The sequence below is a fragment of the Phaethon aethereus genome, assembly GCF_964289735.1.
Source record: "Phaethon aethereus genome assembly, chromosome: 3".
Taxonomy (NCBI): Eukaryota; Metazoa; Chordata; class Aves; order Phaethontiformes; family Phaethontidae; genus Phaethon; species Phaethon aethereus.
Genome location: NC_138576.1, coordinates 128,223,939 through 128,239,019, shown reverse-complemented (window position 1 = coordinate 128,239,019; position 15,081 = coordinate 128,223,939). Strand labels below are relative to the sequence as shown.

Sequence of the window (15,081 nt, the reverse complement as noted above, 5' to 3'; positions counted from 1 at the left end):
TTACTTATTCTTAGCATCTCTCATCTCAATCAGTATCTGAAAAAGGCAGGCAGGAGGCCTTCAGGAACTTCAGCAATAACCTTTCACCCGAACTGAAGAGCCGTTAATGCTAATACAGGGCATACGGGATATATTTCATGAGTCTTTTTAGTTATGTACATTTTCTCCCATTTTAGGAGAGTTCTATGATGGTTTATAATTTCAAAACTGCCATAAACTTAAGAAAAGCGGTTATCAAGCACAAAGCCTAATATAAGGTCTGGTAGTATGAATTCATTGTAGTGGCTTCTATTTGACCACAGTGTATACAGAGGCACAAAACCCAGCTGAAAATATACCACTGATTTCTGTAACTACACCAACAGGTCACAATCGGCCTGCTTATACCCTTTCTCCCCAGAAGACAAGGAAGCAGCAAACCACTTTTTACTTATTAATTATTGTTCATTGCTCATTTACCTGAAAAATATTTGTTACCTTGTCAAATGCATTACTGTATGTAATGTAACACTCCTCAGATGGTCCTTAGTCAGCACAAGCTACTTTCTCAGTTCCTATCAATATATACGTTTGTACAGTCTCCAGAAGCCTCCTGCCTTTCTCAAAAAGGGCAGGAAGGAAGACGGAATGTTTCTACGGTTTGGCATAGCAATGTAGCACCTTTCTTACACAAAGCCTAATCCCTTCCTCCTTTGTTCGACAACTGCCTCAGATCAGAACCTAGAAGAGCTGATATTCTTAAAACAGCATCAGCCCATACTCACGTATTCAAGCAAGTCTTCATTCTGTTTTAACCCTTCCCATATTCAATTCATAAGCAATAAAACCACCTAACCAGTAATTTCCAAACTAGCGTGACCCTCAGTGCTCCTCTACTCCTAACTTACCTGTGCCTTTTCTCATTCTAAAAATATTTGCCCTACAAACCCAGACAAATTTGGCACCGATGTGGGGGAATTCACAGGTGCCAAGGTGGCTCTAGGATGTTTTTCAGCTGCCTCCACAGGTCTGAACCGAGGCGAGGACACCGATTTCTGGGATTTCACGCTGCAGCGCAGACCTGTGGCGACAACAGCTACCTGAAAAGCCCGCAACTCCGAAAATGGCCACCGTCAAAAACAGCTGTAGCATGCCTAACGCTTCCCTACAGAGACAACCCCGCCCTAGCAGCGTCGGCGCAGACGCCCTCAGCCATGAAGCAAGCCCGAGGAACCCTCTCCCTCACAGCCGCACCGCCTCTTCCCCTCGCGACCGCCAGCGACCGTTGGCAGCTGCCGCTGCGCGAGGCAAGCTGCGGTGCACTGTGGGAGCCGCAGTTCCCCCTCCCCGGCCCGCCCGCTCCCGCCTACGACTCCCATGGTGCCCTTGGGGTGGGACTACAGCTCCCAGCAGTCCCCAGCGCGGCCGGCGGCGGCGGGGCGCGCCGGGAACCGTAGTCCTGCCACACCGCCCGCCCCTCCTCCGGCGCGGGTGGAAACCCCGTACGGGCGGATGCGCCGCTCTTTCGGTGAGCCGCCATTCCGCGAGCAAGTCGCGGGTGAGTTCTAGCTCTGCAGTCGCACGCGTGGCTGTCCGCCCCCCACCACCACGCCGCCCCTCACCGCCTCTCTCCCGCAGGTGCCGGCCTCGCCATGCAGATCTTCGTGAAGACCCTTACGGGGAAAACCATCACCCTCGAGGTGAGCCGCCGCGGCCCCCTCACCGCGCAGCCCCAGCGGGCGAGGGGAGGTGAGAGCGGTACCCGGGTCGGCGCAGGCCTCACCGCATCCCGGCCCCATGCGGCGGCAGGGCCGCGCTCGCCCTCCTCGGCCTTTCTGCGCTGTCCCGCGGCGCGGCTGCCGCCTGGGCGGCCCGGCCGGTGCTTTCTGATGCACCGAAACGTCGGGGTGCGCGCCGAAGCGCCGGCCCTGCCGGGGCCTATGCGCTCTCCGCTTGCCGGACCTGCCCGCAGCTGGCCGCCCCACGGGGCGCCGAAGCAGCCAAGGTGCCTGGTGTGTCTGAAGCTCCTCGTGGGGCGGCCGCTTTTCTGGCCTAAGTAAAAGGCAACGTGCGCTTTCACTCCCTTGTTCTGTTTCATAATAGGTTGAGCCTTCTGATACTATAGAAAATGTAAAAGCGAAGATCCAGGATAAAGAGGGTAAGTTCAACATGCACTTCTTATTCTCTGTTGGATTGATGTATATCTTATGCAGATGCGATTTTATTTTACCATAGAATGTCATAGTTCATGTTCCTCGTACAGTCTTGATTTATGTCACCATTAGGCATTCCTCCTGATCAGCAGCGACTGATTTTTGCTGGTAAGCAGCTAGAAGACGGACGCACGCTGTCAGACTACAATATTCAAAAAGTGAGTAGGAACGGCTGAATAGAGCGTAGTAGTACCGACTAGCTGGCACTGGCAGTACAGACTGACTTTTGCTGTTGGCCATAAGAAGTTCTTCAAATGGAATCAATGAAATCCATTGATTTGGGGTTGGGTAGGGCTTCTGACTAAGAAAGTTCTGACGCTAGGACTAGCAGCGACGGTTGCTGCAGCCCAGACTACAGTTTCAGGTCAGAAAAAAACATTTCTATAGGAAAAGCTTCTGCCAGATTAACCTGAGAGGCCAGTGAGTGCCACTGGAAAGAAGGAGCAACAAATAGCTGTCAGTTTGGCTTAGTTAGACCATGAAACTATTCTGCAATTGCAGTTACAACTGAGGAGTATAGTCACAACAGATTTTACAGTAGTGGAATCTCCTGGGGTTTGGGATGCAGCAGCCCACTGTTCTCTGGAGCCTGTTCATTGCAGACTTAATAGCAAAAAGTCATTTTAGAGCTTTCCTAGTTGCCTGGAGCTTGAGATCTGCTTTCTGTAAATAAGAGAAAAAGCCTGCTTAAATGCTACTCTTGTCTTGAGAAAGCATTTTGAGTTGATTTCTCCTGTTTTACAAATAGGAATCAACTCTTCACCTTGTACTGAGACTTCGTGGTGGTGCCAAGAAAAGAAAGAAGAAGTCCTACACTACTCCCAAGAAGAACAAGCATAAGAGAAAGAAGGTTAAGCTTGCAGTGCTTAAGTACTACAAGGTATGTAGAATGAACTCTAGGGGAAGCTTGGTAAAAGCGTAGCTCTCATTAGGAAGGGACTGGTTACAGGATACGAAGCCTGTAACGAGTCTGCATGTACCCTGGCATACAGTCCTTCCATCCACAAACAACCCCACCTGTTAAATAGAAGAGAAACTGACTGGTGCAATTGGGCACTTCTGAACTTTGGTTCAAGAAGTTTGATGTACTATCACAAAAACTACTTTGCTTAAAAAAAAATACTTAAAATTACCAACATGGCTAAAAGGTGGCTAGTATATACGAGATGCCTCTTTGCCCCTTTCCAGGTGGATGAGAACGGCAAGATCAGTCGTCTGCGCCGGGAGTGCCCCTCTGAGGAGTGTGGAGCAGGAGTCTTCATGGCTAGTCACTTCGACAGACACTATTGTGGCAAGTGCTGTCTGACGTACTGCTTCAATAAACCAGAAGACAAGTAAATGTACTAGACAATAAAAATCTGAAGTTCTGTACGGTTTAAGGATTTCTTTCTGCTTCCTTTGGCACCATATTTCCTCTCTGGTCATAAGTGAGAAAAATCTGTGAAACTTTGGATGCTGACTGCCAACTAGGATGAAATATGTTGACTCTAGAACTGAAGCGGCAACGTAAAAAGAATTAGCTTTAAAGAGTGGCTTTGGCTAGTTAAGCCTCCTGCAAAGGAGGTAGCGGGTAGCAGTGGCAGAGGGAAAAAAAAAAACACAAACCACCACAGCACTCTAGCTAACCTTAGAAATGGTCTCTTTAAACATGAGAGGAGTAGACAGTACGGTAGTTATAATCTGGAAAAACTGGAGAACAAGAGGTCTGAAGTCATGTCTACAAGTGTGTCAATGCTAGAGAGAAGGGTTAATAGAGTCCTGTTAACAAAATGCAGACTATATACTAAAAAATTGTATAGCAGCACTGAGGGCGACAAAGATGATGGCTTGGCTATTTTGGAACCCATAGATAGTCATCAGAAATATTTATACTGTGATGGTTTTGCACACTTGAAGTGCTTGCAGTTAATTGTTGTAGTTTATCCCATGTTCCAATAAGGTAAGGTGGTTGCTTGGCAAGATTTAAAAGCAGAGCATTATCATATAATCAGATATAAAGAAGCTCATGTGCATCTCTGAAAGTTCATTTAATGTTAAGAGTTGAAGGCCAGCCAGGAACAACGCATGTCCTTTAGTGTTAATGTATTCAAATGTATTTTAAAATCCTGGATCCCAGGAAGTTGTCTGTTGAACTTCTTTTTCTTCATAACAGATAATTTCATCTCCAATATTGAATTCCATATACTTGTCCAAACTCAATCCACAGTCTGTACCTGTTTTTATTACCTGGACATCATCTTTATGATGCTTCAGTGATGATAAAGATCCTACAAAGAGAAAGTGCATCAAAGAAAGCAAGTCAAGTCCACTAACATCAGAACGCAGAAGTGTTTTGGTTTGCCTGTCTTACAGAATTAATGTTTCATGCCGTAGCTACAAAATGAAAGCAAGAAAACGTAGGGATTGTGAGCACTTGCAGCTAATGAAAGTCAGACATCAGTCCTTTTTGGCAGGTAAACCCTCTGGTGCTACTGCTTTCCTACCAGAGGTGGTGGTTAGAAAAAGGTCTGGATAGCAGTACAGTGACATTTTGCAGCTTTTCTCTAGTTCGAGTAATTCCATCCTAAATAGCACATGGGATTGCCATGCGATCAGATGCATACACTTTGCACTAGCTTCACAGGGAACTAGTGTCTAATACTGAGCGCAAATACATGTTTTGTGGCAATTACACTTACCTTTCCAAATAACGTCCCCATTACGGACTAACTTAAATTTCATTTTTTTGTCTAGCAGCCCCTTCTGTACTCTGCACCCAGCTACTGGAATTTTGTTTTTTCCTACTGTTACAGAGAAGATGTTGAGAACAGAAGCTTCCCCTAAAAGAAAAAAGTAAAGTTGTATGAAGTACATAGGAATAAAAAACTGGCAATAAGTAAAAGCGAGCCACACTCTTCCACTTGCCAAGCTTTGTAACAAAAGGAAAAAAGCAGCTGCAGCAGAATATCAAGTATTTGATAAAATAGGAACACTTCATTGGAGAATAAACTTCAGGCCACATTGCAAAGCAGAAATTTAAGAGTCAATGAAAACTCACCTATTGTATTTTCCACCACGGATGGGGGTAGTCTGCTATTTAGCTCATCTTTCAAGTCTTCAACAAGTTTGTAGATGATACTGTGAAGTTTAATTTTTATTCCCTTTTTAGCAGCCAGCTGTTTAATACTTTCATTGGCTTTCACATTGAATCCAAATACAACACCTGAAAAATAAAACAATCAGCAACTGATGACTACAAGAGATCACTTTTTAAACAGTAAGTGAAAGTGGCTGCTGTGTCCATTCTGTAATGTTGAACTTGCAGCACAGGGTAGAATCAGCAGTCAGCAAAACAGGAAACACCATTTTACTACTGCTTCCCTTTTGAGGAGGGACCATTTACTTTTCCCACTGTTGCACATCAACTGTTACTAACGTATCAAAACAAATGGCTCAAAAAAGCCCTTGTCGAAAGTTCCCGGATGACAGAACTGGAGGTATCAAAGCAGAAGCTAATGCTCACACAGAGCTCACCAGAGCTCATGTAAAAGACAAGGATCCCTCAATTTTTGGGCTGGAAAAACAGTTTGCTTGTCCACCTTATCCTGAAAGTGAACTCTAAATCTTTCTCATCCACCTGTGGACTATGGCAGGTCCAATGACCCCATCCTCTACAGCAGGTGAGAATTATGGGGTACAAACAGGAACTACAGACACAGTCTTTCCAGTTACCTCCCTGAGCAAAAGGAAATTCTTTTGTAACCTACTTTTCTAGCTTTGCCCTGCTTTAGCATCATAAAGCAATCTGAGTAGAGAGTCAGAATTTAACCTTCATAATTCAACTGCTGGCAACAGCTTGTTGTTTTTTTCATTTTTTCATTTTGGAGAGATTTCTAGTCTTCCCCATCTGCACTACTCTTTGATGTTAAAATAAATGTTTTTAAGGTATATATGTTTATTTCATTGATATTGCTAATTATTATCAAGAAAACAAAACCAGAATGAGACCTGCTTTTTGGAATAAGAGTTTGTACTAACTGTAAATTGATTTTTAAACACATGCTCACCATTAAATGCTTCAGCAAGACTTATATCAGTTTCACTGATATCTCCCATTCCAAAGTGAATGATATCCAATTTACATTCGTCATCAGCATCGTAGCTGTCCAGAATGTTCAGAATAGCTTCAATGGATCCATCCACATCACCTGCATACATCAAAGAAACACTGAAGTAGAGCTAAGGGAATGAGAACTCCACACTATGCAACATAAAGTCTTTTGACATCTATCATTCTTTCTGTATTTTCAGTAGTATGTTAAAACACGTTTAACAAGTCTATCAATTCAAAAAATGAACTGAATAAATAAAATAGGACCAGAGGCTCCGCATCTGCTGCCATTTTCAGGTCAAGTTTGTTCAACTACTACCATCACTGCTTATATAGCACTAAATGTGAGGTCAAACCAAGTTCCTCCTGTCCCACTTTTAACTAATGCATAATTTTTCTTGTCCTCCATTTTGCTGATGCAGTACTACTGCTGATATAGCTTTTATTTTTAACATATATTTTTTGATTTTTATATATATAGGGACTTGTATGAGTTTTACTCAGGAGTTCCTGGGTAAGGGGGTTGGGCTCATAAATTTTCCTGTTATTCTGGCCCCCGCCAGAAGCATATCCTTCTGACCACTGGATGTTTTCTGATGCCCCTCCTCTTACTGAGAGTTCAATAATCGTTCAGTTTTTAACTGATCAAACTTCTTGTAACAGAAATTTTGTTAAGAGTTTAGAGCTATGCTTCAGACTGAGCATTTGAGAAGCACAAAAACAATGGAGTGGCAAACAGAATAGGACAGCACCTTTAACAATTACCGATAGCACATTTTTCTCTCTCTCTGTTCTCTCTTTAGGCCTTGAAGACATTAGATGCTTATTGGCCTTGTACAGCACCGCCTTCTTCTGTCTCCAGGTCAAATGGGATAGCTTCTCTTGCTTCTTCTCATACTCCATCCGGTGTTCCTTTTGCTTTGCTTCAATAACTTCCACATCCCTTTTTATCCTCTCCTGTTGTTCAACATAGGTTCTCCAAGCCACAACTTCATGCGCTCTTTGCTGGAAGAGACAGAAACATTACCTTTCAAAGCACTGCATCGGAAAACTCCACATTAATGCAGTTTCATCCTTTTGCATCTTCTCCGCAGGCTCATTCATTTTCTTTCACGTTTAATAGATTTTGCTGCAAGGATGGCAGAGTATGAGCACAATAGCTTCGTCCCTGGGCTACAACAACATGACTCAAGGACTAGTTTTATGGTATCTCTGCATTGCAGAAGAGAATTCTTGTTCATTCTTTCATGTGGTATTTGTCCAGCTCTCGCAACACCTATTTCAAGATATATTTTATGCGTATTGTGTTGTCAGGAACTAGTTGTCTCATTCTAAAATTAAAACACTGATATCATTAAGTATTGGATTGTTCATCAGGTAGGGTGGTAGTGTGATCATATCAAAGAGAAAAGTCTTCTGTGCCCTTAGAAAGGCAACACCTTAGAACATATCCCAGATTACCCCAGTAGAAGCCATTCAGGATTGCAGTCATTGCACACAAAGCATGGAGGAAGGCAGATGACCGTGAGAAGCGAAAGTATGAACCGAAAGGTGACTCATCTTTAATGCCAGAAGCAGCCTGCTTTCTTCATGTGACTGTAAAGCAGGTTAGTCTGGATGCATGGAGATGAGGAGAGGACAGTCCAGCAGGGGAGAGATGGGGGCAGTGGAAAAGAAAGAGGCAATATGCAAATTCTCATTCCTCTTACAGAACGCCTAGCTCAAGTCTGTTCAGAAGGACCCATGCTCAGCCTTTGTCTTTCATCAGGTTATTTAGGATAAAAGCTATCACCTGTTTTTTTTACTCAGCTCCTTCCCATCCACCTTACTGCAGTATGAGTTTTCCATCAAACAGTTCTTTCTGTACCTCAGATTCTACTTCAAGGATTTCATCTCCTGCTGAAGGGACTTCCTTCCAGCCCATGATTTCCACTGGGATGCCTGGAGAGGCTGCATCTACAGCTTTGCCATTCTCATCAAACATGAAACGTACTTTTGCCCAGGTCTTCCCTGCAACCAGAACACAGCCTTTTCTCAGAGTTCCTCTTTGGATGATGGCTGTGGTAACTGGACTAGTGAAGAGCAGAGGAGAAAAATAACAGGCAAAATTAAAGTGGCTCTTCTCCCCGTTTTCATGGTTAGCGTAGGTAAGCAATCACAAAACAGAACGTACTTGTGATCGATCACAGGCAGAATATTCATGTGATGCATTTTATTACAGTGCTAATAAAATTTCCAAGTGACTAGCAAAAAGCCCAAAACCTGTACTGTACTCTTTTCATTTCTGCAGATCAATACAAAACTTGGCATCTGTGAAATCAGCAGGCTGATTTTACACATTAAGTAACCCTCCCACAAAAAAAAAAAAAACACCCAAACAAAAACAAACAAACAAAAAAAACCACCCCAAGAACTTTCTAGAATTCAGTTCATTTCTGAAGAGGGCAGAACACACCTTCTTTACAGAGAACCTGCAAAAGGACTAAAATATTAAAGAGTAAAGTGTCATGTTACACAAAATTCACCAAAAATTGTACATGTATCACACTTTGTATATGTATTATGTTAACGTCATCATTCCTAATTTTTAATGACATTTAAAAACTATATCTGTTCCATCATTTTAAACTATTTCGTGTGCTTACAGGATTTCATTTCCGTCGTATGATGAATTTTGCCTTATCAGTTTGTAACTTCTTTTTGCAGCTCTTATGCTGTAGAGTAACATGTCAATGCTTTAGTTACAAACCCTGCAAAGAAACTGTGACAGCTTTATCTAACTACAACAACAAAAGTGTAATGTTAAAGCTAAATATTGAGGTACAAACCACCTGAACAGTATCTCTGCATTGTTACAAATTACTTCTTGAAAACTGTAAAGGCGGCAGATGACTTACCCTTTCCCTTTGTCTTTGCGAGACTCAATTACGGTCCCTTCTACCAGACCTGTGGAGTCTGCCTTCAGTTCTAACATCTCTGCTAAAGCAACAGTTGCTTCTGCTAAAACCATCAGGTTTTCACCCTGTATAAAATGATACACACACACACACACAAAAAAGCATTAACGAAGCACCGAGTGCCCAATTAAAGCAAGATCAGAAGTTGAAATCTTAGTGCCCAATTCCTCCATTTAATGCAGAACTTCTAACAATGCAATATAGTCCAACAGCACAGATGCCTTTGCCTTCAAGGCAAGATGGCACGAATATAACGAACTGTTAAGACTGCTGCACAGCCGGTCCAGAACGCACATTAGGAAGGACAGCTTCCTTGCTTCTCTGTTCATAGCATCTGGGTTAAGGATGCCAAAAAAAGACCTGGCAAGATTCTGCTACAAGTATATTAGTAATGCAAATAAAAAAAAAAAAACCAACCACCACAAATGAAACACCTAAACAGCCAAACTGGAACTTGATGACATCTACCACGCAGTCAAGACTCCAAGTAATCAGAGACAAAGCTGTTGGTCTGTTTTCTGTTTTTAATCCTTTGTTCTAATTTAGTTTTATTTTTGAGAACAGATACAACAAGCTATCCGTCAGTCAGCAGATCCAGATCTACAGGAATTAGGGCAACAACATGTGCTACAAGAGGTGAATGGAGAAGCCATTTTTATGTATGCCTATTTTAAAGTGTAAGGGGGCGACTTCAAAATGTCTTGAACTTGCCTGAAATTTTAGAAAATTACTTGGGATGCATTTGGAAAGATAGCAGTCAGGCTAAGATACTGCTGCATCAGTTTGGACAAAGCTGCTTTGGTCACCACAAAGTTCAGATTTCAGTTCAGTTTTTAGCGGTCAGTTGTTTGCAAGGATAAGACAGTAGATCTTGTAAGACCACTAGAAACCTATGTTCCTGTGATTAGGCATGCGTTGGGAAAATATTCATTTACCCTCATTTGAATTTTTCTCTTCATGCATAGCATTATCACCAACCTTGATTTTGCACTGATTTCATACAATCAGCAAATATATGAGGAAACAGCAATTAGGATTAACCTGAAAAATATCCACTAAATTTCCAGAAGAAAAATGAGGTATTATTGCTCACTGAAGGTCTGAGCCTCAAAATACAATAGGAGTATGTTTCAAATAATTCTGGTGAGAGCCAGCAGCACTTAGCTCATGGTAAGGTGTCAAATACCAGGAAGATAAGCATTTTAATTTTCCTGCTGCCAAATAAAAATGCAGCTGTAGGCACATATTGGACGCCCATAAATGGCATCATTTTTTCCACCAAAACTTTACCTTGAGTGCAGAAATATTTACAGCTTGAACATCACCTCCAAACTCTTCACAGACCACATCGTGAGACAGCAATTCCTTCTTTACTCTTTCAGGATCAGCTTCAGGTTTGTCACATTTATTAATGGCAAGGATAAGAGGAACTACAAAGAGAACGAACAAACTCATTACCAACCTAACAAAACTTGCTGCTACTAGCACAATTGCAATAAAAGGTTAGAGCAGGTTATGACCACTTCGAACAATCACCTCACTTGGTGCCTATTCCCTGAGCAGCCACCAAGGTCTGAGCTACCATAAGTAAGCTGGAGGAGTTATCCTAGTAGAGAAGGGGGTGGGTGGAAACACAAAAAAACAACACACCCTATGAGTGCTTTTCTCGCAAACCTGCAAGTCCTGCAAAAATATTAGTATTTTAGTATCTTTATGTATTACTGCAACATCCAGTATATTTTCAAACACCTTCCCAGGGGAGGAGGAATGGGACTACGACAATTACTTCCTAAGTTCTACGGATTCCAATTCAAGGAGTTTCTTTTGAGAGGTGAATAAACATTTGCAAAACGCTCATTATTTGAGCTGCATAGTAACACACACCTTGCATATTAACTTTGTGTACTGGGCTTGCCACGCACTTCAAGATGTAGTATTAACAAATTAAACACTGTACCTCCTGCATTTTTAGCATGATGAATGGATTCTATAGTTTGTTGCATTACTCCGTCTTCTGCTGCTACAACCAGTATGACGATGTCAGTAACATGGGTACCTCTTGCTCTCATGGCTGAAAAAGCTGCATGTCCAGGAGTGTCAAGAAAAGTTATCTTTTCCCCAGAAGGCAAATGCACTGCGAACAAACGTATGCAGTACATTTTAAAATCAACATTTCGCATAGCTTTATGTTACCTATTGTATATCAAGCATCACTCCTTTGAGAACCTTTTTAATAATAATGACATATCTTAGGCACGCAGATAACTGTTAGCATGGAGGTCAAAGGTGATTTTAACTCCTCAGGAAAGAAGTGTCCCGGGATCTTTCATAAAGCAAAATAGTCTAAATATAATTTCAACTGCACAGTTTCAATCCACTTCAAAGTTCCATCCACGTAGTTATAACTGTTATCACAAGTTACGGTTTCTTTTTTCACTGCTTACATATAAACTGTTTATGTTGCAACATTTTTCCCCAATGAACTGGCAGCAAGTCAACCCGTTATGTAAGATGGAGAGTAAACTGTTTTACACACAAGCACGTACACTTGAGTCGTACCAAGAAAAGCACCAATGTGCTGCGTAATGCCACCTGCTTCCATTGATGCCACTTGAGTTTTTCGTAGACTGTCAAGTAAGGTTGTTTTCCCATGATCAACGTGGCCCAAGATAGTAACAACTGGGGGCCGTGGGGTTAGCACTGCTGGATCTGCAGGAGGTCTGCAATTAAAATAAAAACATGCTTTGTAAATACCAGAAAAGTTCACTGAGCAACATTCATGCCCAGTATGGCTAACGAAGAGCCATTTACCAGAATTCAGTGATGAACAGGTGAGCCTAGCTTCTCCCCACTGTGATGGCAAATCCTAGCTACACCACACAGCTAGCCCTCTTAGTACTCAGTCTTACTGCTGCATCAATTAATACAGCAATTCAGTATAGCACAGAAGAATTGGCTTTTCTTCAGAAAACAGCATAGAAAAAGCTCACCTAAAACAAATCAAATCCAAGTATCAGTTTTATGGCCAAAGAAATCAAAATAGTAAACTCTACCTTTTAAATATTATCAGATTGTATTACCAACACACCATCAGAACAAAGAAAATACAGTATATGAAAAACACCTTCAGAAACAAATAGGATAGAAAGACACAAAAAGAAGAGTTTGCAACCTACCTTTTCACGGCATCTGTGTTTTCTCTTTCTTTTTCCTGTTTCAGTTTTGCCGACTTATACTTCATTCCTGATTTTTTAATGATTAGCTTGATATGGTCTTCATATAGGATGGAATCTGGTTCTAGTGAATCAAGGTCAATGTCTGTGTATAGCAGCGCTTCATAAATATGATCTGAAGAAAAGGTAAAGGCATTTAACAACTACATCCACAAAAACATGTGAGACAAAAAGAAGAACAACAAAAAGTCCACACTTCATGCAGTTTAAGACTTTTTCATTACTAGTTTATATTGTGCTAATAAATTTCCTTCACCAAGCATTTTTCCCTTAGTTAGATTTATCTAAAGGATCCTGTTACACCACATACTTGCAGAGAAGAACACCACATACTTGCAGAGAAGAACTTGATTCAGAAAGGTTTACTGAAAATGACTGCCTCATTCGATGCTACAATCCTATTTTTCACTCAGATTTTCATATCCTACTTTCCCCGTTAGTCCCTAAGAACAAAAAAACTGAAACTCATCTAAACCAAACAGCTAAGAAGTGGCTCAAGGAGGAAGGAAATGTGATAAATCTGTTCATATGCCACTTTCTTTGGTAGTAGAAATACAGAACATATCGCAGTAGTCAAAAATGATTACACACTGACCTATGTACCATTACAATTCTATCTCAGAAACATCTATCAAGACATGACAGACTTTTCTGTTTCTCTCATTGCTGAGAGGAAAGTTTGCCAGAAAAGCTACCCAGCTAGATAAAAAGAGATTGGAGATTGGTATTATACAGGTATGGAATTATTTCAAATGTCAACAGTCAAAGTATGCTAATAACCCCCCTAAAACATCACTGAAAACTGGTCAAGCTGAGCCACTACGCAACCAGGAATGGTTCATGGGGTTAAAAGAACAAGCCTGCTTCTTTAACCCAGTTGTTAGGGCAATCAACTAAGGAGAGTATTTCCAGACAAGTCCTGCCCTCTCCCAGTTAATCAAATGACTGTTTTAATCAAATACATACTGCTCCTGAATCCAAGATTGCTGCTCCCAGGTGAATATCTAAGGGTTGGATTATGGGCCGAAGCTCTTCTGTGCCTTCTCTCTTTAGCCATTAATTCTTTACTCATAGGGGTCCAGCTTCAACAAACCAGGCTGCAATGTTTTTCCTTCCAGAACAATTTAGCACTCAGGGAACACAGTCAATAAAGAGCAGCTACGTGAATCTGAGGCCCTTCTGCCAGAAACGGAAGAGAGTCCTGGCTTCTTCACATGAAAGTGTCTTGCCTGGTAATTTGGATGGCCCAACTTTTTCTGCTCTTTAGTCTGCCCTTCTGCCTACCAACATTTGCTTTGGTATGGGTACAATCTCCCTTGCTAAGGGAGGGATTAGCAACCACCAGCTAATGCCAATGTAGACGTCTTTGCCTTTACCACTCATGAAAGTGGCATGATAGATTTTCACTGTCGTGTTCCATTCAAACAACAGAGCGTGCTCTCACCTATGTCTTTACCCATAGCTTGTGCCAGCTCCTCAATAGTCATCTTCTGCCTTATCTCCACTTCACCTTTTGCCAGTGGTATCTTCTTTTTCTTCTGTTTTGTGTCCTACATGGAATTAGACACGTATATAGGAACACATAGCTGGCATAAACTAAGAAATAATAAAAACAACATTAAAAAGACAATGGTCTCAAGTGATATGATGTAAACACATCTTTTTTACTACAATACTAACGAATTACAGTAAATTAATGACTTAACACATCATACTGAATATTTAAAAAGTATAGCATACTACAGTTAGCAATTTTAATTTTCAATTGCTCAAAGCAGGAGAAAAAAAAAATCACCAAAATAATTTTCACTTTTGTTTGTAATAACCTCCTGCTGCCTCTGCAAGATTCATGATGTTGCTGGTATAAGCACTTTTAAGTCAATATTTGAGCGGGAGTCACAATACAGTCACACATTAAGTACATGGTGTCTTATAAATTTTTAAGAACTTCTCTATATTCATTAATAAAGCTCTTTTGTTTTTTGTAATTAAAATGATCAAACTGAGCTCTTGTACTTTGAAATTTCACATAAAAACAGATTACTGGATTTTGTTAATTACCTCCTTTGTAGCTAGATGTCTGCATCGTGATAAAGCAATACTGGTTAATTTGTCTTTTTGCCAGCATGGCGGATACAGAACAACAGACAACACGGGATGTGCAGATGAATGCACAGGCTTCCATTGTGCTCTGTAAACGTTTCTGTAGGAGAGAGTATGCAGCTGCCGGCAAGCACCACGTAACTGGACCAGATTTTCAAACTTTAGTATTAAGCCTTGATTCATTTCCTCACTGAAAATACAAAGGACACATTGAAATCAGCCTCATAACTGAAAGAGACTCTTTCCTATGATAATACGGACAGGAACACAAGGCGCAAATGTTATGTTTCAAAACAGGCTTTTTAATGCTGGAAAAAGTTGATTTAGTAACTGTTCCAGTTTTTCAGTTTCCTTAAGCGCGCCACCTTTCTCATTATCCCGCTGCAGACACACAGACCTACTAATATCACCACAGCTTACAAATCTTTCACCTATCTCCACTGATCTTCAATATAAACTATTAAAACCACCATTTCGGGTTCTTTGACACCACCTAGAAAAAAAGG

The 15,081-nt window shown here is 41.4% G+C and overlaps 2 protein-coding genes across 2 annotated transcripts; one reads left to right on the top strand and one right to left on the bottom strand.

Annotated features, from left to right (window-relative positions):
- Positions 1–1,511: 1,511 nt before the first annotated feature.
- On the top strand, positions 1,512–3,563 carry RPS27A (ribosomal protein S27a). The gene is made up of 6 exons (XM_081998497.1): positions 1,512–1,537; positions 1,618–1,679; positions 2,083–2,137; positions 2,265–2,350; positions 2,941–3,072; positions 3,381–3,563. The coding sequence occupies exons 2-6, from the start codon at positions 1,632–1,634 to the stop codon at positions 3,528–3,530; spliced, it is 471 nt and encodes a 156-aa protein (XP_081854623.1). The 5' UTR covers positions 1,512–1,537; positions 1,618–1,631; the 3' UTR covers positions 3,531–3,563.
- A 726-nt stretch (positions 3,564–4,289) lies between these two features.
- MTIF2 (mitochondrial translational initiation factor 2) lies at positions 4,290–14,758 on the bottom strand (the record flags this gene model as incomplete). Its single annotated transcript, XM_081998311.1, has 13 exons — positions 4,290–4,459; positions 4,871–5,011; positions 5,230–5,394; positions 6,239–6,379; positions 7,035–7,287; positions 8,150–8,354; positions 9,180–9,304; positions 10,530–10,669; positions 11,197–11,373; positions 11,799–11,959; positions 12,416–12,587; positions 13,917–14,022; positions 14,534–14,758. The coding sequence occupies 13 exons, from the start codon at positions 14,756–14,758 to the stop codon at positions 4,290–4,292; spliced, it is 2,181 nt and encodes a 726-aa protein (XP_081854437.1).
- Positions 14,759–15,081: the final 323 nt, after the last annotated feature.